Source organism: Prunus persica, chromosome G3 (genome assembly GCF_000346465.2).
Source record: "Prunus persica cultivar Lovell chromosome G3, Prunus_persica_NCBIv2, whole genome shotgun sequence".
Taxonomy (NCBI): Eukaryota; Viridiplantae; Streptophyta; class Magnoliopsida; order Rosales; family Rosaceae; genus Prunus; species Prunus persica.
Window position 1 is genome coordinate 27,290,956 of NC_034011.1, and position 23,082 is coordinate 27,314,037.

The window sequence follows — 23,082 nt, forward strand, 5'->3', positions numbered from 1 at the left end:
TTTCATTACTTCGTCCTTTACTCTATGGTTGCCCAAGCTAGAGAGGACCTTACTCTAATCAATACAGGTGGAGGCCATCAATATAATGGAACTCACCTCTCATTTCTATTAGTATTAAAGAAATGATGCACAATGTGATATATAAATGTGGTATGCCTAACATTTTCCTTTTCATTTATACCCTCATAAAAGCAACTCTCTACACCCACTCCCAACACACTACATTCCCCAATACACTTACATTGTCATGCAGGCAGCACAAAGTATGTTGTTCACAAATGAATTATGAAATCATAGCTTTCGAAAACTCAAAAATATATATATGACCATGACCATCTTTATCTTTTCAAGTTGTAATTGAAACTTTTAGATTTTTGTAAAACATGATTCACGTATCACTTAACACTTGTAAACACGTTCGGTAGTTTCTTTGTCGAACGTCCTCTGTTTTGTTTGGCATTATACTACTGAACACTATATCCGGTGATGAGCAACCAAAATTCAGACATCAAATTATTACTTTAGCCTAAAACCAAATGAAAAACACAATATGAATTAAAATTAGGAATTACAACATAATTTCTCATTCTCAAAATCTAAAACTCCTAAATTATACGTTCTTTTAATGGTGTAAGTTTCAGTTTCGAGTTTCTTAAATAAAGCAGAGGCATATTAACGATGACAACCATGACGATAAACAATATCAGAGGAACCAAAACGGAAAGGAAACTCCACGAAGTGATCATATGATGAAAGAGGAGGAATAAACGTTAATTTTATTCTTACTACATTAGTTTTCAAATGCTACAAGCATTGGAGAACTAATGTTTGAGTGAGGTAGTAACCAGAGTTGTTAAACTGAGGCAGTGATACCTACGTTGCAATGCCAACAGCAACAGTTATGATGAGGAGATGGTAGCAGCAATACCTTGGTAATGGGTGTGACTTTTAACATAAAAAAATCTCACATAAATAATGTCCTGGAATTCTTGAAATAACAAATTTAAATGGAATATAAAGTTTATGACCCTTGAATTGTACATATTTTTCCACGAATTCCCAAGTGATGCACGTGAAAAGCAGTTTAATTGTGGATCAAATGAAATTAAAAAAGCAGCAAATTTTAGAGTAAACTCAAGAGTTTTGTAAGGTGAGGTCTACCTGAAAAAAAAATCTTAAATATCCAAGCCATGTAACCAAAAAATAAAAAACAAAAATCCACGCCAGCTTTTACCCAACATCTGAAAAGGGAGTGCTACTTGTAATAATCATGACTTGCTGTAAACCATACAACATGCCCTGCGGCAAGTAGGCATCATTTCATGATCACCTTTTTTCACAAAGCTCGTATCCCCATCTCAAGCTGCTCCTATTTTGAGTTATCTTATATATCCCTGCAAAATTTTTAGAATAATCATCCTACATTGCTTTGTTCCTGTCAAAATTGGGCAAGATACTGTACAGTATATTAGATTGAGTAATATATGTATAGGAACATAGCTCAAATAACAGGCCCAAATTTGGCAATCCTGAAAAGATGCGATCGCTTTACAACTGCAACAGGTGGTGCCAACCATCATCAATGGTTCATAAGGCCCGAGTAGCTCTTAATGCTGCAGGCTCAATCAGATGAACATGGCATAACTAAATTTGTGCAGTAATCAAGTCAAATTTGGCACATTGCGGTGGCTATCAGCAAATTCACGAACCAAACGCTTCAGAACTCTCCCTCCTTTCCCTTGCATGTGACCATAACTATTATGTCCTCCATCACAGCTCCTGCTCTCGATATAATCTGAAGCTGCACCAGCAAGGGCCTTAGACCAAACTGGCACTAAAGTTTCAACTTCCCCTTGCTTTAGGTATTCGGCAGGAAGAGCCTGAACCTGCTGTAACTGAAATATTTAAAGAGTCTGGCATCTGAAGAAAAATACAAAGTCTAACATCACATAGAAGGAACTCTGGTCACCAATTTTTTTATATTTATTTATTTGGTGCTTATGTTTCACATTGGGAAGAATACATTCTAAGTTGAGATAGAAAGACATAGAGAATTATTCTACACAGACAGACACATAATTTTGGGTATTAATTCACTAATGCCCACTCAATTTTGACCCCTGTTTCAATTTTTTTGGTCGAATTCTCATTTTGGTAGTGAATTTTGTATTATTTTGTCCTTCAATCTTGAAGTTTGTGTTTAATAAGGACAAATAATAACTTGTGTTAACCTTTTAATGAATATTATCATGAGCAAGCCAAGCGACAATTTAATCAGGGATATTTCAATGGCATTTTTCTCACCCCCTACCCTTTCCCACTATTAGTCACGTTTAATTCTTGGAGAGAGAGAGAGAGAGAGAGAGAGAGACCGCTGAATGTAACCATCCATGTAAAGATTCCCAACAAAGAATAGCCTTCCAGGTTGTTCTCTCACTTAAACTGCATATTGCTGCCAATTGTTGCAAGATAGTTGCACATTTGTGAACCTGCAAGGAAGCAATGGCAAATAATTACTAAGCTGCAAAGTTATGTAGGACATGTACCAGTCAAGGTTAACCAAATTTAACCACCTATGTTCTAGATGTGACAGTAACCTTCTTGTCACCATGTTATTAGGATAAAGTGCGATTCTTTTTAGAAATCAAATGCTCTGAATGAAATTGCATTCACGAAACAAAAAACTGGATGCCCATTCTTAATATGAAATCTTGTGCTCAAAGACAACGAAAGAGTGAAACTTATATTCATCATAGGTAGTTTCTCCATCACTTTCCTGTGTTTGTTTTTTGTTTCTGAAAAGGAACTTTCCTGTGCTTTATACCAGTGCAAGGATGATATAAAGGATAGATACATATACATTATTTTTACTTGCATACTATTACTTACATAGGTTTAAAACGGAAATATGAGGATATTGTAAATTTACCCGTGACATTGCCGAAACACCAAGCAAAGCATAAATCAGATTTGATACAAGTCCCTCGCCACTATGGGATATGACTTGAATGGCCATTGCACTGAATGATCCTTCAGGGGTACAAGTCATAGAATCCAACAAAGAGGCCAGGCCCACCTCCAAGAAACCTAGAAGGTCCATACAAGATAGTCAAAAAGCCTCACTTCTGTCACTCAGACACAGGTGAGATCAAGCTCAAGAAACAGCATTATTCTTGTGAAGAGACAAGTGCAGGCACAAGCTCAGACATGTAAATAAAATTTACTATAATTACAGTAGTTCATCTTCCACAACTACTATTCTTGTTGTCAAGACAAGGTTAAATGGAAATGGAACTGACTTAAACAATATGATATATACACTTGACCTCAGCTGATGACCACAAAAGAACTTCATATCCAACCCAAATCACAATGATGCTGGAGTAAAAGCCACAAAATAGTAGAAATTTGAAGCATTTATAAACATGGAAGACAGTTTATTACCAAAAAAAACAAAAAAAAAAAAAAAAAAAAGCTGTGAAGGTAAGCATGTATAAAGGTAAGAGTTTCCACCATTCATACAAAAATCATGAAGCCATGCCCATAGAAGTACGACTGGAATAAAAACACACATGAAGCAGCATTGCAGCAACTTGTAATTTTGCTTATTGCTGTTAATGGAGTTAAGAGTAAATTAACACTATGTTTGGTAGAGGAGAAAAGTGGAGGGAGAAAAAAGGGGAGGCAGAATAGGAACGGAACATTAATTTTTTTCATTTGGTAGGAGTGATGGGAAACAAAAAATGAAGAGACAAACTCTAGGGTCCTTGAAAAACCAATCCCCCCACATTGGAGAGAGATTGGAAGAGGGAACGAGGAAATCTTGTGTCATTCCATTAAATGAGGGTCACATCATAAGAACATGATTTAATGCTCCTTCTCCAGCAATCAAGAAAAGGAAAACCTCTCCCCTACTCACAGGCCTCTTCTTTCTTCGTAGGTTAATACTTTCAAAGAAAACTCTGCACCAAGCCTTAACTGCATATTTGACCCTAAATCACAAACCAATAGAGCACTACAACAGAATGAAAACAATTATTTCTGGTTAGTGTAAGTAGAGGTGAAAGACAATATCAGCTTACAAGATAAGTATGACATGGACGCGAGTGCTGCGCCACGATGCATAGCTGTGCAGCATATAGCTGCCTTTTGAAAGGAAATTTCAAGAAGGGTACCAGATGCAGCCACTACTTCCTGAGATGTCAGACGATGTCATATTGATTTACTTCATAAGATATTAAACTCTCGTTTGATCACTTAAATTACAAAACAGAGGAAAAAGTAACAAAATGGAAAGTGTACAAAACCTTACGAGTTCCGCGAACATATGTGGATGCAAAATTTGTGTACGCCTCCACTAGATCAGGCTCTTGGTCACATATATATGAAGAATTAAGAGCCATTACCGATGCTGCATGTGTAAATCTCTCCAAAGTGGTGACAAACAAGGGTCCATACTCCTCTTTGTTTCCAAATTCTTCAATGACAACAGATGCTAAAATGGTATTGTCCCAATATGAAGAGAGAGGAAATAAGTTCTACATGGCACCCAAAAGCAACAACAAAAGAAAGATAAAGAAGGAAAAGCATAACCAACCAAATGTTAGAACCGCTCCCCTAAAGTTGCAACTCCTGTTCCTACTAACTCTCAAAAGTGATAACAATGAATCATTCCTCTATCCTTTTTTTTTTTGCTAGAAAGTTTTTTTTTACTATCTGTCTGCCTGCCTGCCTGCCCGTTTGTCTGTCTCCCTCCCTCCCTCCCTCAATCCCAATTTCAGAAATGTAATCCACTTCGCGCATAAATAATGGTTCATTAAAAAATTTAATAGCAAAATTCTAAAACACAAAATTTTGCCTGAAGTATAATATCAAATATCCTACCAGTTCTTATGTAGCATTCATGACTTTGGAATGACACATAATTTGTTGATAAGCAATCTAGTACTTTAGGCAGTAATCTTAAGAAGTGCTGGCCTGCACAATAAGAAAATTCAGTTATTTTGTGCACAAACAAATAAATAAACTTGCACAGACACGTCACAGAGAGATATAAAACACCAATACCTGATGACTGAATTGCTTGTGTAAGAGCTCGGCAAGCTGCTGTGGATAAATTACCGTTCTCCATGTGCTCAGACCAGAAAAGTTTTTCAAGCATGGGCCAAAAAACTTGCAACAGTGCAAGCATACAATCATCTGCAGAAGGTCCACTCTGCATGGATGTTGCCAGATGACTGAATACGGTTCCCATCCTGAAATTAAAAACTTGAGTTTCAAAAGCTAGGGTAGAACAACATAATACATAAATCTGGAAAGAAAACAATGAATTCTCGAGCACACAAGAATATAATCCAAGAACAAAACATCCAGTGATCAACATGAAAATTGAAAAATAAAGGAAAAGATCAGTTTGCATGTGCCGGATATTTTTTTATTTGGGAAATGCAGAACCTTTGCCTCCATACTTATTCTAAAAATTTTTTTGGCCGTGGTCTGGAGTTGGGTTCGAGTAAGTTGCACTCTCAACCCCGTTTCTGTTTTTTTTTTTTTTCTTTTTCAAACATACATGAAAATTTGAACCTAAGATTTTCACCTTCCTCGGTCTCTGTTATATCTATTTAAGGACTAAGCTGCCTTACCTAGCCGAGATTAGTATGCTACTATTTTTTTGGACCTTTACCCCCATCTACCCTGAAAAGAATTATTGTAGCTGTGTATTATGCTTCAACTAGATAGTTCCATTTGGTTTTAACTAGCTATAAACCTTCTCAACTATCTTGGCTAGAAGCATGCTTAACAGTTACACAGATATCACTGCTCCCTCTGCTCTTCACAACTTTCCATTTATTATTGCCTTGATCTAAAGATCTCTGTAGGCTAAGAGGATTTGATTTAGAAAAAAAACCACTGTTCGGATCAACATAATGCTACTAGATGAAAAAGGATCAACATAGGAGCACTTAGGATGAAAAAGGCTACTAGATGAGAGAAGGAGAGGGTGAGAGAGCGAGGGAAACAGAAAGAGGGGGAAGGAAACATAATGAGGGAGAGGTGAGTAAGAGACATTTACCAAGGTTTTTCAACATTGAATCAAAGGAGTTCCGAATTAAGGTAGATGATCTATCGTATGGAGGGTCCATTCTAATCTCAGAGAAGGTTAAAGAACGTCTCTTCCATATTTCCTTGGAACTTAGCTGTGTAGAGTGGTTAACCAAAGAGCTGCAGTTAATCCTGGAAAACAAGGTACAGAGTGTCTTCAGAAGGTACAGGGGGGATTCTTACCAAGTGTGGGTAGAAAAGGGTCACAACTGGAAAGGATACTATCTGAGACTGACCAAGTGCATTCACGGATTCATGAAGTCTGTGGTGATCCCCTAGGGTAAGAACGATAGCAGGTGGATTCAGATCAAAGAGAATTTAGAAGGAATTCTAAAAGGGTAAAACAGAACGAGTAGACACGGGTTCACAGAAGAAGATGGCAACACAGTTGTGAGTGTCAGAGACAGAGTATTGGGTAAGACTTACAAAGATGGGTACAGAATGAGGGGGTGTTACAAGAGCAGGAAAAAGGGTATGGCAGTTCAGATGACATGACAAACTGGAGTTGGGTGGTGGTTTGTGAAAGGTTAGTACTGCACCAGCCCTGGGATGGTATCCGGAAGGCGATAGAAGGCCGGTTGGATAAAAACGTTAATTTATTCCCTTATCAAATTAATAGGGCCTTCTTCTCCTGCGACAGCAAATCAGAGGCGATGAACGTATGTAGCAGTGGAAAACTGGCGGTGGAGGGGCAAACGGATGTTTTACTGTACAGCTGGGAACACGGACTGAAAAATAATATCCCCAAAATCGTTAGCTATGGTGGCTGGATCGGAATTAACGGGCTTCCTATGCACTGGTGGAACAAGGAGTTCTTCCAGCGCATCGGCTTGGAATGTGGGGGACTGCTTCAGGTGGACCAGCGGACCGAAAACTACAAGTACCTGTTCGAAGCAAGAATTAAAACCAGAAAAAATTTCATTGGGTTTTTACCGGAAATCTTGACCCTTACAGAAGGAACAGAAAGTTATCACGTGAAAATCAGACCAATTTCTCCGGCAATCCGGCCCACCAGATCACGGCATGCCCAGCCTAGGATCTCTGCTAATGGGACTGTTCAGGTAGTAGTTGGAGGCGAAGTTCTGACAAGTCAGAGACAGTGGAGGGTTGTTGAAAATTCCCAGGTGGACTGGGCTCGAAGCAATATTAATGAGTTTGATTGGCTTGAGAAGGAAAATCGGAGTTGTTTCAGCGGAACTGCGCAGAACCTGAAGTTTCAAGGTGATGGGACTTCTATCTTAGCAGCAGAGAATTTAATTCTCCCTCCTTTTATGTCGGCATTATCTGATAAGGCCACAAAAGATAATGCGTTGATGATGGGCCCAATTAATGGCGAGCCCATTTCAAAACTTTCAGCCCAAGTTAACCCCTTTGGAGGTTCTTTCTCTGAGCCCATTCCTTTCCGGAATATTAGGTCTTTTAGTGGGCCGAGTCTTATTTGTGGGTTAGAAAAAAATAAGAATCCTGTACCCCAGTCAAAGAGTGAGTGTACGACAATTAAGTTGAAGCCAAAAACCAAGTTTCTATCCAGATTCGGCCGAGCAAATGGTGAAGGAAGTAGGGGCTTTAGAAAAGGTCTATCTCACTTCGACGATCGAGTTACTAGTGCAGGCGCTCCGCCGCAGGTCTGTTCCCTCCCCCCATCGTCGATCGCTGACAGAGATGATGATGATTCCAGTTCGTCGATCTGCCCGGAATCTGTGGATTCAATGGCCAAAGTTCCATCGTCGGAATCAAAATTCGATGACGAAACTTCTTCGAACGAGGAAACGAAATATACAGATGCTTTTGCTAATGAAGAGGGGATTCTTCACGAGATTTTTGCTACTCCCGATGACCCTGGTGGTGTCAATGGGTATGTGGAAGGCTGTTTTCCTACCAATATCCAATCAGATGAGCAGACGGGGCTAGAAGTTGATGACGATGCAACTTTTGTCCCAAACACCATTCCAGAAGTAATATATTATTCCAGGAAAAGAAGAAAACGTCGAGGTTATGGACGCAAAGACGGTTTACCTAAATCGTTGACGCACAAAATGTTTGTTGCCCCTAAAGAAGAACTTGGCTCACAGAAGACATGGTAAACCTTGTAATTCCAATGGTGACACGGGATCGATGGGCTCTGGAAAAGGTAATGAGAAAAAAAGGGATTATACCTCTCATTAATGAAGATAATTAGCTGGAGTATTCGAGGTCTGGGAAGTAGAAGGAAAAGATTACTGGTAAAAGAGCAACTACGGAGACTCAAACCAGAAATAGTAATTTTGTTGGAAACTAAAAAGGAGATTGTGGACAGACAATTGGTCGCAGGTGTTTGGGGGTCAAGATTCAAGGGGTGGGTCTTTTCGCCCTCTTTGGGAAGATCTAGCGGCATAGTAGTTTTGTGGAATTCCCAATTCGTTTCGGTAATCGATTCTATGGTTGGCGAATTTTCTGTATCTATTAGAATTGTAGAGAATTTAGGGACGGATTGGTGGCTGTCCGGGATTTATGGCCCATGCAGACAGAGGGAAAGAAATAGTTTCTGGGAATAATTGGCTGATCTGTACGGGTATTGTGGTGATAAGTGGTGTCTTGGAGGGGACTTTAACGTGGTCCGCTTTTCAGCTAAAAAGTCGAACGAAGGAAGAGTGACTAAAAGCATGAGAGATTTTAATGATTTTATCCAAGAAACAAATTTACGGGATCCCAATCTCCTAAACGCTTCTTTCACTTGGTCTAATCTAAGAGAAAATGCAGTTTGTAGAAGATTGGACAAATTTCTGGTGTCGGGCAGCTGGGAAGATCACTTCCCTCATTATTGCCACAAAGCTTTGCCGCGAATCACCTCTGATCATTGCCCTATAGAGCTGGACACCTCTAGGGTAAAGTGGGGTCCTTCACCATTCTGGTTTGAAAATATGTGGCTGAATCACCCGGATTTTAAGAGGAAGATCAAGCTGTGCTGGGGTGAGGACCAGATTCCGGGATGGGAGGGATACAAATTCATGACGAGGTTAAAAATGCTAACATCGAAATTGAAAGTATGGAGCAAGGAGGAATTCGGGGATGTAGAGCGTGATTTACGGGAGGCAAAAGCTAGATTGCTGGTTTTGGACCAACGTGAAGGAACTGAAGGTTTGGATCACCTTTTGAGGTCTGAGAGAGATAATCTTCTTCTAAATATTGGAGATTTGGCCCAGAAGGAGGAAGTCAAATGGCGCCAAAGAGGAAAGGTAAAATGGGCAAGAGAAGGTGATGGGAATAACAAGTTCTTTCACAGAGTGGCAAATGGAGCTAGGAAAAGAAATTACATAGAAAAATTAGAAGTGGAGGACTTGGGAGTTATAGAAGTAGACGCTAACATTGAAAGGGAGGTGATTAGATTCTTTAAAGGGTTATATAGCAGCAATAAAAATGTAGGCTGGGGAGTTGAAGGCCTAAATTGGTGTCCCATTAGCCAAGTGGAGGCTGATTGGCTCGAATGTCCTTTTGAATTGGAGGAAGTTCAGAAAGCAGTTTTTGATTGTGGCAAGGACAAATCCCCGGGACCAGATGGTTTCTCCATGAGTTTTTTCCAATCTTGTTGGGAGGTTGTCAAGGGAGATCTCATGAAGGTAATGCAAGATTTTTTTCAAAGTGGAATCGTAAATGGGGTTACAAATGCTCATTCCTAAAAAGGTGAATTCCGTGAAGGTTACTGATTACAGACCGATTAGTCTTGTTACGAGCCTTTATAAAGTGATATCCAAGGTCTTGGCTTCAAGATTGAGGGAGGTTCTTGGAAATATTATCTCCCAATCTCAGGGAGCCTTTGTCCAAAAGCGACAGATTCTAGATGCTGTGTTAGTTGCAAATGAAGTTGTTGAGGAAGTCAGAAAACAGAAAAAAAAAAGGGCTGGTTTTCAAAATTGACTTCGAGAAAGCATACGACCATGTGGAATGGAATTTCGTAGATGATGTGCTGGCAAGGAAAGGCTTTGGTGTCAAATGGAGAGGCTGGATTATTGGCTGCTTGGAATCTGTCAACTTTTCCATTATGATTAATGGAAAACCAAGAGGAAAGTTCAGAGCCTCTAGGGGATTAAGACAAGGGGACCCGTTATCTCTATTCCTATTTACCTTGGTTAGCGATGTTTTAAGCAGAATAATTGAAAGGGCTCAAGATGTTAACCTAGTTCATGGAATTGTATCTGGCCATGATCAAGTGGAAGTTTCTCACCTCCAATTTGCAGATGATACCATTTTCCTTTTGGATGGCAAGGAAGAGTATTGGTTAAATCTGTTGCAGCTGTTGAAGTTGTTCTGTGATGTGTCTGGAATGAAGATTAATAAGGCTAAAAGTTGCATTCTAGGGATCAATTTTAGTATTGAAGCTCTGAATAACATGGCGGGCAGTTGGGGATGCGAGGTTGGTTGCTGGCCTATGGTTTACTTGGGTCTGCCTCTCGAGGGAAACCCAAGAGCTCTTAATTTCTGGAATCCAGTAGTGGATAAGGTGGAGAAAAGACTTCAAAAATGGAAGAGGGCTTGCTTATCCAAAGGTGGAAGGTTAACGCTAATCCAAGCAGTTTTGAGCAGCATTCCTTCTTACTATATGTCACTGTTTAAGATGCCTATAGGAGTGGCAGCCAAAGTAGAACAACTTATGCGTAACTTTTTATGGGAGGGTCTAGAAGAAGGGAAGAAATGTCACTTGGTCAGGTGGGAAAGGGTGACTAAATCGAAAGAGGAAGGTGGTCTTGGAATTGGCTCTTTAAGAGAAAGAGATGAAGCCCTCAGAGCTAAATGGTTGTGGAGATTTCCACTTGAAACCAATTCGCTATGGCATAGGATCATTAAGAGCAAGTACGGAATAGACTCAAATGGGTGGGATACTAAACAGATAGATAAGGTGTCTTGCAGGAATCCTTGGCGAGAAATTTCGAAAGGGTATAATTCTTTTCTTCAATGCTGCAGATTCTCTGTTGGAAATGGGGAGAAAATTAGATTTTGGGAGGATCTTTGGCTGAAAGAAGGGATTCTAAAAGATCTGTTTCCTAGACTCTCTTCCTTGTCTAGGAGAAAAAATCAAAGTATAGCCTGTTTTGCTAACAATCATGTGATGCCTCTCAATTGGGATTTTGATTTCAGAAGGAATTTGTCCGAGGCTGAAATAGCAGAAGTGGTAATACTTTTGGATATATTGGGGAACGTGAGATTATACGGTTCTAGACCGGATCGGAGATCTTGGGAGATTGAGGAGCAGGGTTCTTTTTCCTGCAAGTCTTTCAGGTCTTTTCTTCTCTCTACCACTAGGGATGTCTTCCCCCCTTTCAGCTCAATCTGGAAGGCAAAGACTCCGCCGAAAATTCAATTTTCGTGTGGCTGGCAGCAAATGGTAGGATTAATACTTGCGATTGCATTCAAAGGAGGCAACCAAAGATGTGCTTATCCCCCTCTTGGTGTGTTCTTTGCAAAGAGAATGCAGAAAACATAGATCACTTGTTCATTCATTGTTCGTATTCCCTAAAATTATGGTGGAGGATGTTGGGTGCTCTCGGAGTGGAGTGGGTGATTCCTAAAGGGTGTTTTGAGCTCCTTAGTATCAATCTGAGGATTTCGGGGAAGGGGAAGAGAGCTGGAATCCTTCGTGATTGTCTAGTTCATGCTATTTTCTGGAATATCTGGATGGAGCGAAATCGAAGAATTTTTCAGGGTCATATAGGAGTAAGGGTTGAGGAATTATGGGACAGAATTAAATTTTGGGCATCCCTTTGGGCTTCGGTTTCGGGGCAGTTCAAGGACTATCACTACTCTACCATCATGAGAGACATGATGGCAGTCTTAAGATGATTTTACTGAAGTTTTGTGTTTTTCGTGTTTTTTATAAAGTTTTGTTTTTCAATCTTAGTAGGTCAGACTCTTTTTTTGGTCTTCTTGTTTGATCGACGATTTTTCCTCTTGATTATCAATTCAATGTTTCTATTCAAAAAAAAATACTTATTCTAAAATTTTATGATCGTAGGAATGAGCTCAAGAACCAATGAAATTCATTTCCTTCCTGAAATCAAACAGAGCTAAAGCTGAAGTAGAACGTAGTACATAGATTTGGAACAGAAACTAAGAAATCTAGAGCACATAAGGTCCAAATAATCTGAGAAGAACAAAACATCCAGCAACCAGCACGAAAACATAAAGAAAAAAAAACGGATCCCCAACACCTGTCTGCATGTGATGGTTTATTTTTTCCTTAGAAAAAATGCAAAACCTTCACCCAACTTCAATTATCTTGTGTGTTGTACAATTCTATGATCTGATGAATAAGCCAGAGTACCACTAAAAAAATTTCGATGACAAGGAACACCCACAATATTCCCTTCATAACAGAAACAACCTTGCACAGGCTCTAAATAACATGCATACACATACAAGAGTAAACAAGTAATCTTGTAGCATACCTGTAAAGTCCTCTTGCACCAGAGTTCAAAATTTGTGTGTATGTAGCAGGATTCTGTCTAAGACAATGGTTATTGTCTTCATCAACCTGAAAGAACATCAAGCCACTACTGCATATCAAACTGAGGGATGTTTATATCAGTAGTAGTAGCTCATTATTTCAGTATAAATTTTAAATGGACATCCTGACCCATGGCACTAGTCGTCTTGCAACCATATGATTTCAATCTAACAAATTAAAAGAAGGAAAAGGAACCATAGCCCCACACTCTGATTGAAAGATCTAGAATTAATTCATTTAGGAAAAAATTTGTTGAAGATCTACATTTTGCATGGACGCAATTTTAGGTCTGGCTTTGTACGACTGTTGGAAACCTAAACCCTAGGCCTTCAAAATGTATGACTGTTGGTGATGCAGCGAGTTTAGCAAATACATACATGGACCACTGGGATCACGTTCATGCATGAGGAAAGTCTTAATAACCTATATTAAATAAGTGTCTTCGTATGCGGGAGTTATCTAGGTTCATGAATAAAGTTATGTAGAGTCTTTTCATCTTTGTGAGTTATAGGGAGATTTAATGTGAAGTTATCATTAGGAGGGAAGTTGGGATAGGAAAGGTTTAGGAGAGTTATAAGGAGTTATCTCATCATAATTGTCTAATCTTATCTTAGGGGAGTTATGAGGAGTTATCTCATCTTGATTGAGAGGCTCCAATAAATAATGCATGAAATTGTAAGAAAGGGGCAGTTGATGTTTGTTTATTGAATGAAGATTGAGTTTCTCTCATCTCTTTACTCTTTTCCTGGGTATTCTCAGAATTAACAAATTAGAGTTTTAGTTCTGGGTATTCTTAGAATCAACAGAGTTAAGTTTGCTCAAAATTATCTTTTGTTCTTGTTCCGCTGCATCAGTTGGAAACCTACTTGAGACCATGTTTACTTAATCAGGAATGGGTATTGGAATTATTCCAATTTCTGCTTCCCCTGTGTTTACCAACATAAGGGTATTAGAATTAATCCAATTCATGACTTCCCTGCGTTTACACACAAGGAATAAAAATTATCTAGGTTCCATGTTAAAAAGAATTACATCAAAATGACAGGCAAGTAATGTAACATATAGAAGGTAGCAATATATATAAGAATTACAATTGGTCAAATTATTGGTTGGTAGCATTCTGCTCCACTAGCCTGTAAACGAAATAACGAGAGGAAGACCTTATTTTCAATACGTTATGTTTTATAAACCAGAAAAAACTAACTGTTAGTTGAATAGAAAATAACCACATGATCACACCAAAATGACAGGCAAGTGATATAACATAGGAGACCCAAAAAAAAGAAAAAAAAAAACTTACAAGTTTCCCAATAGCTTCAAAGCTAGAAGAAAGCAACCTAGCCAATAAGTTGCTCTTTAATTCTTTGTTAGTAATAGAACCAAGGATAAGACTAACAGCACTAACAACTTCTTCCTCATCTTCCATTGGTAACTGTCTCTTCTCCAAACCCTACAAAAAGGAGGATACTATTTACAGGGCAAGGACTGTGAAAGAATGTATGCAAATAAGAGAAAAACCTGGACACCTGTGCATGAATTAGCAAAACTCGCAACAATAAGGGACAAATTTTATAAAAACAATTGGAAATTGGGAAACCAAAGAAAATCCTTAGCCATATGATTGGATGGAAGAATCATTTATTGTATATGCCTAATTCTGCATATGTAATTTTAACAGTAATAGATATATTGACATAACTAGAATGCATGAGCAAAGCATTCACTTTAATCGGAAGCAAGAACACAAATCAAATGTGAACCAAAAATTTGTAAGATGAACATGATTAACATTTATGTCAGAATGGATTACAGTCAAAAGAATTCACCTCTCCTATCCACATCAGAATCTCCAAATTCGAAGCTTCACACATGAATGCAGAAGAATCGTCGCAAACTTTACGCAAGGCAGAAGCACAAGAACTCGAGGACAGGGGTTCTGATATTCCAGCAGCAAGAAATAATCTAAAAAGCAAATCAGCCGAGAAAAGGAAATTGTTAATGCAAATATGTTTTAACAAATAAGGACATATTATATCCTTCTCCACAATGGTTTTCCAAAAGACAGTAATGAAGCCGAAGGCACTTGGAAGAAGAGAGTACAAGAAGAAAGGACTTACAGTAAAGGTCTAGCATTTGTTTGGAAAGCAGATATCCACTTCGAATAGGAGCCAACAACATCCGCAAGAGATCTATACACCTGGATTAAATAAAAAGTCCACAGGACATACAAATCAGTAAGGGAAAACAAACTTAAACTACTGAAAACCAAATGTTCACTGCAAATGATGGTGGGGGAATCTTTAACATACAATGCACATGATGCCCTTCAGCTCATCTAAAGGCCTAGTGGACAACACTGTAACCAACTGCATGATGACTGAGAAATCAAAGGTTTGGCCCTCCTGTAGGACTACCTCAGCAACCTGGAATATGAAACTTTTACGTTGAAAATACAAATACTAACCAGAGTAAGTTCAAATCTAAATACTTTTTGAATGGCTGCCAACAATACTAAAAGCAGTTCAGAAAGATTACAAATCAGGAAAACCCATTCATAAACACACACACACGCACACCCACAATAAGTTGTACTTGCCACATTAAGAGCAAACAACTTGGTTTCCACCTCCTTCCAGGGTATTGGTGCATTTGCAGATGCCCAACCAACAAAGAAAAGCTACAATGGAATAAATAAATAAATAATTAAAACAACTTACTCAATGGTAGAGAATTATCCAAAAAGAAAAAAAAATACAATTCATTTGCAAATATGTATTATGAGCTTGAACATGCATGCAACCTCTACGAATGTTGACCACGTAATATTAGAGCAAATAACAATACTGACAACTGACTAGGATAAAGGTAGCTTCCAAAACATATTGAAAAGAACATTAACTGGTAACATAGTGCTCCGAAATGTTATTTTGGACCCAACGTGCAAGTTATTGAAGAATACAGTTTTAAGTTTAAAATTTAAAGTTTAATAATAATAGAGTACAAAATAGAAGAGAAACTCTCGGTAATGGCATTTAATACAGGATCACAGAAATTCAGAAACAGCATGCATTGCATTCTAACAGCTCCAGTAATGAGCAAGTTTAAATGCTACTATGCTGCTGTCAATTAAGTTTTGATGGTTTGCGATTCATATTTAAGTTGGTTGGATCCCACAGCTTGGTTAAAACATACATAAGCAAATTCTAAGATGATTACAGAGATTGGGTTGTTCTCTGTGGCACAATATTAAAATTCGAACATTTGATCTGTGAACATGAGTTATAATACCATGATTTGGTCATACAAAAAAGAAGCCCTGCACAAAAGATTCCTTCAAGATGAAGATATAGAATCCAGTTTATACTTTAAAGGTGTCCATGAACACAGAATTTTCCTAGATTTGTGACCAAAAAATGTAACAAACAACAATAGTCTGATGCTGCTTTCTGAAATGCAGTTATTTTCACCATTCATATCTTTTACATCTAGTTATTTATTTTGTGTCAAATCAGAATAAAGACAAAAAGTGATATACCATAATAACAATAAAACATTTAAGAAAAATGAAACATATACAAGCACAAAAAGCATCTAGCTGATAAAAATAGCAGTCTTTTGTTCTATAATGAACATCTGATGTCAAGAACTATTATTTGCAATGATTGCCGCAGCAATTTAAGTCCATGAATGTTGCAGATGTTTGTACCTATTCAGATATAGGGACAAACATTTATTTCAAACACAAATCAAGCACCTTCTGGACAAATGTAGCAGATCTTAAAAGCTGACAAATATCCACCAAAAGTTCAACAAGATTCATTCTAAAGTGGACAAGACCGTCAGGCAGCTCAGGTGTTCCTTGTTCATCATTAAACATAGAATCATCTACCTGTCAAAGACAAAGATTCAATTCGTATATCTCATTTATCATTAGGAATTATCCTATTTACCAGAAGAGTGAAAATGAAAATATAAACCAGAGAGACCAGAATATTAAGCAACCAACTGCTCTTTTGTCATGTCACCAAGAACAGCCTCTGCATATTAATTCTAAAAATTTATTTAGAAGAACCGCTGCATTATACTCGTGAATTTGTATTAAAATCATTGTCCAGTTTGTGTATTCTCGTTCTTTATGGTAAAACTTACTAGATCTGTTCAACCAAATGTCTGTTGTCACATGTCAACGATGTCATTATTGGGCCACATATCCTGAGTTAATTGACTACTTCTCCTACTTCCTGCATCAAGAACAATCCTCGATTTTCTTTGCTGCTAAAACTTTTTAAATCTAAAAAGCATACACTTCCCGTCCAGGCTCTAACTAATACCTCACTAAAAAATAAAATAACTGAATCTACCTTCAGACACTAACAACCTAGTTCCCCTACTTATTGCATCCCATAATGGCAACTGCAAGCATAACATCATATATCAACTAGCCTCCATTAGCTTGACTGACATAGAAGAGGAGCCTTTAGCATGAGCAGTAGGTATTTTGAAGTGCTAGAAGCTAGTATTTGATTAGGCACAAAAAGGTTGGTAAATACATAAAAATATAACCTTGACACAACAAACTGACAAAGAAACTCATATTTTAATCAGCTTCAAGTTATCACGCCACAACTTGCATATAACAAGGCAGACAAGCAAAGAAGAAACCTGAGCACGCAACAAAAGTGCATCAAGTAATGCTGAAAATACAGGGAAAAACATGTCTTCCACTTGCTTCCTCTGTTTCGCACCATCCTCATCAAGGCCAAGAATATAGCTTGCAAACCCAGACCTAAGAATATGAAACCCTCACAGTTATCATCATTTAAATTTGATTAGAGAGCACCAGAAGCATGATCAATCGGACATGCTAACATTTTTCACCATAACAGGAAAGTCAATGCAAGTAAAAAGTAGCCATTTTGAAAACACAATGTGGAAGAGCTTGAAGTAGAGATATTCATCATGACCACTCTCCCATAAGCATATGATAAATAAATTTAACTAGGAAAAAACGCCAAATAAAACAAAATATTAATCACATTGTGTTTGGATTTTTAAACACAGATTAGAGTTGGATTTGTATCTAGGCTTCTATCACTTCCATTCAATATATATGTTGCTGATTTGTAGAATATTGGCAATATCAGCCAGATATTGGGGACGTCACCTAAATCTCGAGGATATCATTGAAGAAATAGTTTTACCCTATCTATTCATACCAATGACTAAAAATTCCGATATATCGAGGTATTGACAGACATTGTCATCCTTGCCACCCCCATCTTACCCGGGGATCCTTTCTCCCTTCTTCCACCCCAACCCATACTCTAGTTCTCAGAAGTTGAAAATCATCAATCTCGTATCTCTAATACGATAAAAATATTAACTCTTTTGCTTGGTTGATACAACACTTACCTGGAACAGTTCATAAATGGAAATTTATCTAAGCAGGGAGTGATTCATATAATCACTGATTCACTAAGAGCTAATCAACATGGTCGTCCATGATTCTTGAATCATCCTTAGGTTTGCTTTGATCTCAGAATTTGAAACAGATCGCGTATGATTGTAAGTATTTGCAAATTAAATTGAAAGCCTTTGTGTTAGCTGGTACACCAGTACTACAGTCAGCCTGACCAGCTCACTGTCTTCTAGTTTCTTACTCCCCTTAGGTCATAGTATGCTTTTCAGTTATGCCTTTGCGCACACAAAATTCAACGACCAGATTAAGAATATATTTTCATCATGTCAATGCAATAGTGTAAAGATCTTAGATCTCTTTACCAAAGTCCAAATCATTTTACATGTAACAGAGTGGAACAAAAACATAATAAAAAGTCATAAGCATGCTTCAAGTAATTCCGTAATTCAAGTGCAACCAGTTGTTTAAAACTGAGTTGAATTTGGACAAACAACAATTAACCTCTAAACATATAAATAAAGTTAAGTACCAAAATTGCAAAGTTGAGTCTGCTATCTCCCAGTCTTCACTTGGAAATGTCACGCAGCTGTCAGCATTTTTAAGATGTTAAGATACAAAATTTGACATCAGATAAAAAGAACCTGACACCAAGTGCCTAAGATCTGCAAATATTATTCAGATGGACAAGTATTTCAAAGAAGACCTACGGCAACCAAACTGTAACAAATTTTCCATATCATGCAGAAGAAAAAACCCCCATATCTATTGTGATAATTTGGATCAATACTAAGAATTTGGCCTTTCCTGGCCTGATCCTAAGGCTTTGCTATTCAGTGTTTACTCATTAACATATTATCTTTCCAAATAAATCTTTAAAAGGTATATCACCTTGTTTGATGAAACATGACAGAGTTACTTAAGTTAGAAATTTAAAGGATTGAGATATAACCTTAAAAGTGCATCCGCCAGCGCAACTGCCTCAGCACTTGCTTCTACAATCAGAGATGGTGCCTGGAGTAGATTAAACAAATAAAAAAAGGGTAATGATAAAGATGGTTCCAGATAATGATGATAAGTAACAAAATGTACTGCATCTTTATCTCATTGAACTATAAAGTCATATCATCCAAGAAAACCGTTCATGCATGCATGAACCATTAAAACCCTGTAGAATGCAGTGTCAATGAATGTAAGACTTTATATCAACACTTACAGCCTGCCCAATCTCTGACAATAAGCAAGCAAGACCACCTACTACTTTCTCATCACTATTACTAAGAGCTGGCATAAGTAGTACTTCTTTAAGAAAATGCACCCTGCATAACAAAATATGGGGCAGCCCCTACAGAAGAAAGAAGAGGTGTTTATAGGATTATTCATTCAACAGATTGCAGTAAAAGTGCAGAGAGTGCAAGGCATACATGTAGAAACACATGCAAATTGGATTGAACAAAGCTTCAAACTGTCTCAATATTAAGCAAACAAAAAAAATATACAAGAAGGATTAATTAAAGGAATAAGCATACCTCATGTCGACTCACAAGCTCAACAAGAACTTCTATTGCCAGATCAAATGAAGATGACACCTATCACCAACAATGCAGAAATAGATCAATTATGCAACTCAAATCAATTTTAAATATTAAATAACAAGAGTAATTGAAATTATATAAATTACCTGCAGAGAATTAAAAACAAAGTTAAGAAGCGGATGTGCTGGTAATAATCCATGGGGAATCTCCGAAAAGCACCCAGCCCGAACCTGAATATAATAATAATTCATGGGGCATCAACATTTTGTTATTTGATGGCAGTAAAAACATGCATATATTTTTTTCGGATTGGTCATTAGAAGAATTGGATGTTTAAATCATACCCAACTCAGTAAGCAACGCAGAATTTTTCTGTTCCTTTCATGGAGTTGTACACCACCATCAAACCCTTTCTCAGATTGTTGCAGTAGGAACTCAAGAACCATAGGTGTATGCGAGAGAAGCTGCATAAAAGAGAAGTGAGGCAATAGAAAGAGAAATATGAAGATAGAGAATAGAAGAGGAGAAGAGACAGGCAAATGGAGAAATATAGCTGCATTAAATGGAAAGAATCTCCTACACCTCTTGGCCATACTGGTTTCTGTCAGCTGAACTTATTTTACAGTCAGTATTTTGGTTGTCTAAAACTTCTTCGGGTAAAACAGTAAGCATCTCCAGAACAGCAACATTGCCATCAACCTGGGTCTGCAGATTCTGGAGACTATAAAAGAGTTGCTCAACAGGCTTTCCATGCTCAGCAGCTCGCAGTATAAGCGCAGAGAGTGCAAGGCATATTTGTGTCAAAAGCTATCATAAACAATCAAAAAACTCATTAGAAGAACTTTATTTCCGACCATAAATGTAGTAACAAAGTAAAAGTACAATATAAGATTTATCTTTTGTTCCAGTCATATAAAACGGAGCCTGCTATTGCCAGCAATTTAAGGTAAAAAAACTGTAAAATCACAGTACCAGATAATCACAATCATCAACATTATAGCCTGCATATAGCAACCAACAGAGCTACTGAAGCATCAGAAGCTTTCTAAAAATGGGATAAAGTTAAAGAACCTGGTGAGGGCCTGAACTAAATCTTTTAGCAGCCACAAGAAGGGCATTTAGCAAAGCATCTTTAGCTCCTGACTGCAAATAACAGCCCTCATTTTGGATCTGTAATGTGACATTACGATAAGCAATATGGTTGTATATAGCAGCACTTTTGAAAAATAGGCATTCAATAATCCAAACAAATACATGACTTTCAAGTTTCAATTGATGCTTATAGCACAAGATTCAAGCAAAGCACATTAGTGTCTTAGGTTTCACACAGGTGTCAAAAGCCCTGATAAAGAAAGATGGTTGCGGCGGGTAGACAGAGCCTAAACGTACTGATATTTTACAAGCAGGCAGTTCTTCTGATACCTTCTTCCCTAGAACACTTTGTAGAGTCATCCAACAGATATATCAACGTTAACAAGAAGTACCAAAAACATAAAATAAATTAACCACCACTGTTTCCCGCTCCAGCTTTTACACACTGAAACGATTATCCAGGTAAATTGTCCATCAATTTTCATAAAAATGAGAATGTATTTTCATTAACTCCTGAAACATGCTGAATGCCTCTACAGCAAAAGATAAAAACATCAAAAAAAAATATTTGAACAAAGATGAAAAATAAATTTTATGTTTAATCAGTTGATTTGTCCGTGAATGACAGAGAATGCCGCAAAGTAACACGCCCAAGTGGCCGCGGAGATGCGGTGAAATAAGTCTCGATACACCACTAAGTTGCAGTTCCTTTCCTTATTTATCGACTCCGAATGAAGCAAATGATAAACTGTAGCAAGCTAACTAATAAACATCATGAGAGAAGAGGACGAGGAAGATACCTTTCGTTTAAGAATCTGGGCAGCGAAGAACTCAACCTCGTAATCGGAGACGAATGAGTGGTGAAAATCGGATGTGAGGATGGAGGTGGCGACCTCCCAAGCGGCGTCGGTCTGCTGAAACTGAACCAGCCATTGATTTGCTGCCACACGGTTGCACGACTCTGTATCGTGATTCAGGACGTGAACCGCCTGCGCCACCTTCATTTGCAATTCCATTTTCCCTCCTCTTTTAATCTAACCTAATTACTGATAATACTAATCCAATAATAATTCTAAGATACGAACGTATGGAAGTGATTCATCGAAAGCGAATCACCAGAGAACGACGCCTGTAAGTCACTCGGTCATTTACCCCGCTTGAGATTTTTTCCAAGCATTCCGCTTCCATCTGACGGCTGCTAACGACCCATTTGCCATAGCTCTGCGCTGTGGGTTTTCTGGTATGGTGACAGGCCAGTAGTCCGTCAGTATCCCCGCGGCCTCACGCACCATTGGGTCGCGGCCCAAACCCCAAAACCAATTTAGGGCCCTATGCTAACGTTTTGAGAGAATATTTTCACAAAAAGAAAACAAACGAACGAATTTTTCATAATGTGAACTTTGGAGAGGACGAAAGAAAGTTTAATTAATCTATCTATATATATAAAGCAAAGAATAGAGAATGGTGAAACATTCAAAATACCATAAAATGCCCTTAGTTAATGCAAACATTAAGAATTGAAATTATTAATTAAATGAGGATAATATAGTAAATTCACAATTTTTTGTATTTTAAAATTTTAAATTAAAAAAATTCAGATAATGGATCCTATTTTTATGGAACACAACTATCTATTATATTTTTTAATTCTAAAATAAATTTTTTTTTGGAAAAAAAGCCTCTTACAGGCGCGGAAGTGCGTGCAGAGAGGCTAGTTTACACAAAAGATCTGTCAAACCCTAGCTCACTGTACAGACGGGTATTGTTGAATCGGTTCAGTTTTTTTGACTTATGTTTTGACAGATCTTTTGTGTCCATTCGAATACTCAATCTCTAATTTGAATTCTCATACTTTTTCCAATCAAATTGGACAGTCATAGCCTTTTATGTGGTCAACTCTAGCTCACGGTACAGACATATATTGTTGAATCGGTTCATTTTTTTTATTCATGTTTTGGCAGATCCTTTTTGTCTATTCGAACTCTTAATCTCTAATTTGAATTCTCATACTTTTTTGAATCAAATTGGCAACTTCTAAACTTTGCTCTAGTCAACTCTAGCTCATTGTACAGACGTATATTGTTAAATCTTTTGTATCCTATATATCAGAGAACGCAACATCTTACCCGTAACTTATATAGTTAATAACTTATTTTTCTGAAAACACTATATCTTACCGGAAAGTTATAATGTAAAAGACCTATATATCTGAGAACGCAACATCTTACCAGTAATTTATGGAGTAAATAACTTATTTTTCTAAAAACACCATATCTTACCGGTAAGTTATTGTGTAAAAGGTCTATAGATCTGAGAACGCAACATCTTGCCCGTAATTTATGGAGTAAATAACATATTTTTCTAAAAACATCATATCTTACCCTAAACAACATCTTCCCTATATATATTTGAAAACGCAACATCGTACCCGTATTGTATTGATTAAATTGCATGTTTTT

General features: G+C 37.6%; 1 protein-coding gene across 6 annotated transcripts; it reads right to left on the minus strand.

The window, feature by feature from the left end:
- LOC18784407 (transportin MOS14) lies at positions 996-22,014 on the minus strand. Of its 6 annotated transcripts, none has more exons than XM_020559401.1 (24): positions 21,424-22,014; positions 20,603-20,701; positions 20,114-20,338; positions 19,876-19,995; positions 19,678-19,761; positions 19,526-19,585; positions 19,213-19,341; positions 18,949-19,010; positions 18,529-18,585; positions 17,285-17,366; positions 16,335-16,469; positions 15,177-15,257; positions 14,890-15,003; positions 14,698-14,777; positions 14,407-14,542; positions 13,881-14,030; positions 12,522-12,607; positions 5,068-5,255; positions 4,885-4,977; positions 4,308-4,495; positions 4,083-4,194; positions 2,930-3,087; positions 2,373-2,489; positions 996-1,889 (listed from the first exon to the last, which is right to left on the minus strand). In XM_020559401.1, the coding sequence occupies exons 1-24, from the start codon at positions 21,637-21,639 to the stop codon at positions 1,662-1,664; spliced, it is 3,000 nt and encodes a 999-aa protein (XP_020414990.1). In that variant the 5' UTR covers positions 21,640-22,014; the 3' UTR covers positions 996-1,661. The 6 variants fall into 6 exon arrangements, 5 of the variants coding, with proteins under 5 accessions (XP_020414990.1, XP_020414989.1, XP_007215007.2 ...); XM_020559400.1 differs by having other exon boundaries at positions 15,180-15,257; positions 17,243-17,366; XM_007214945.2 differs by having other exon boundaries at positions 17,243-17,366.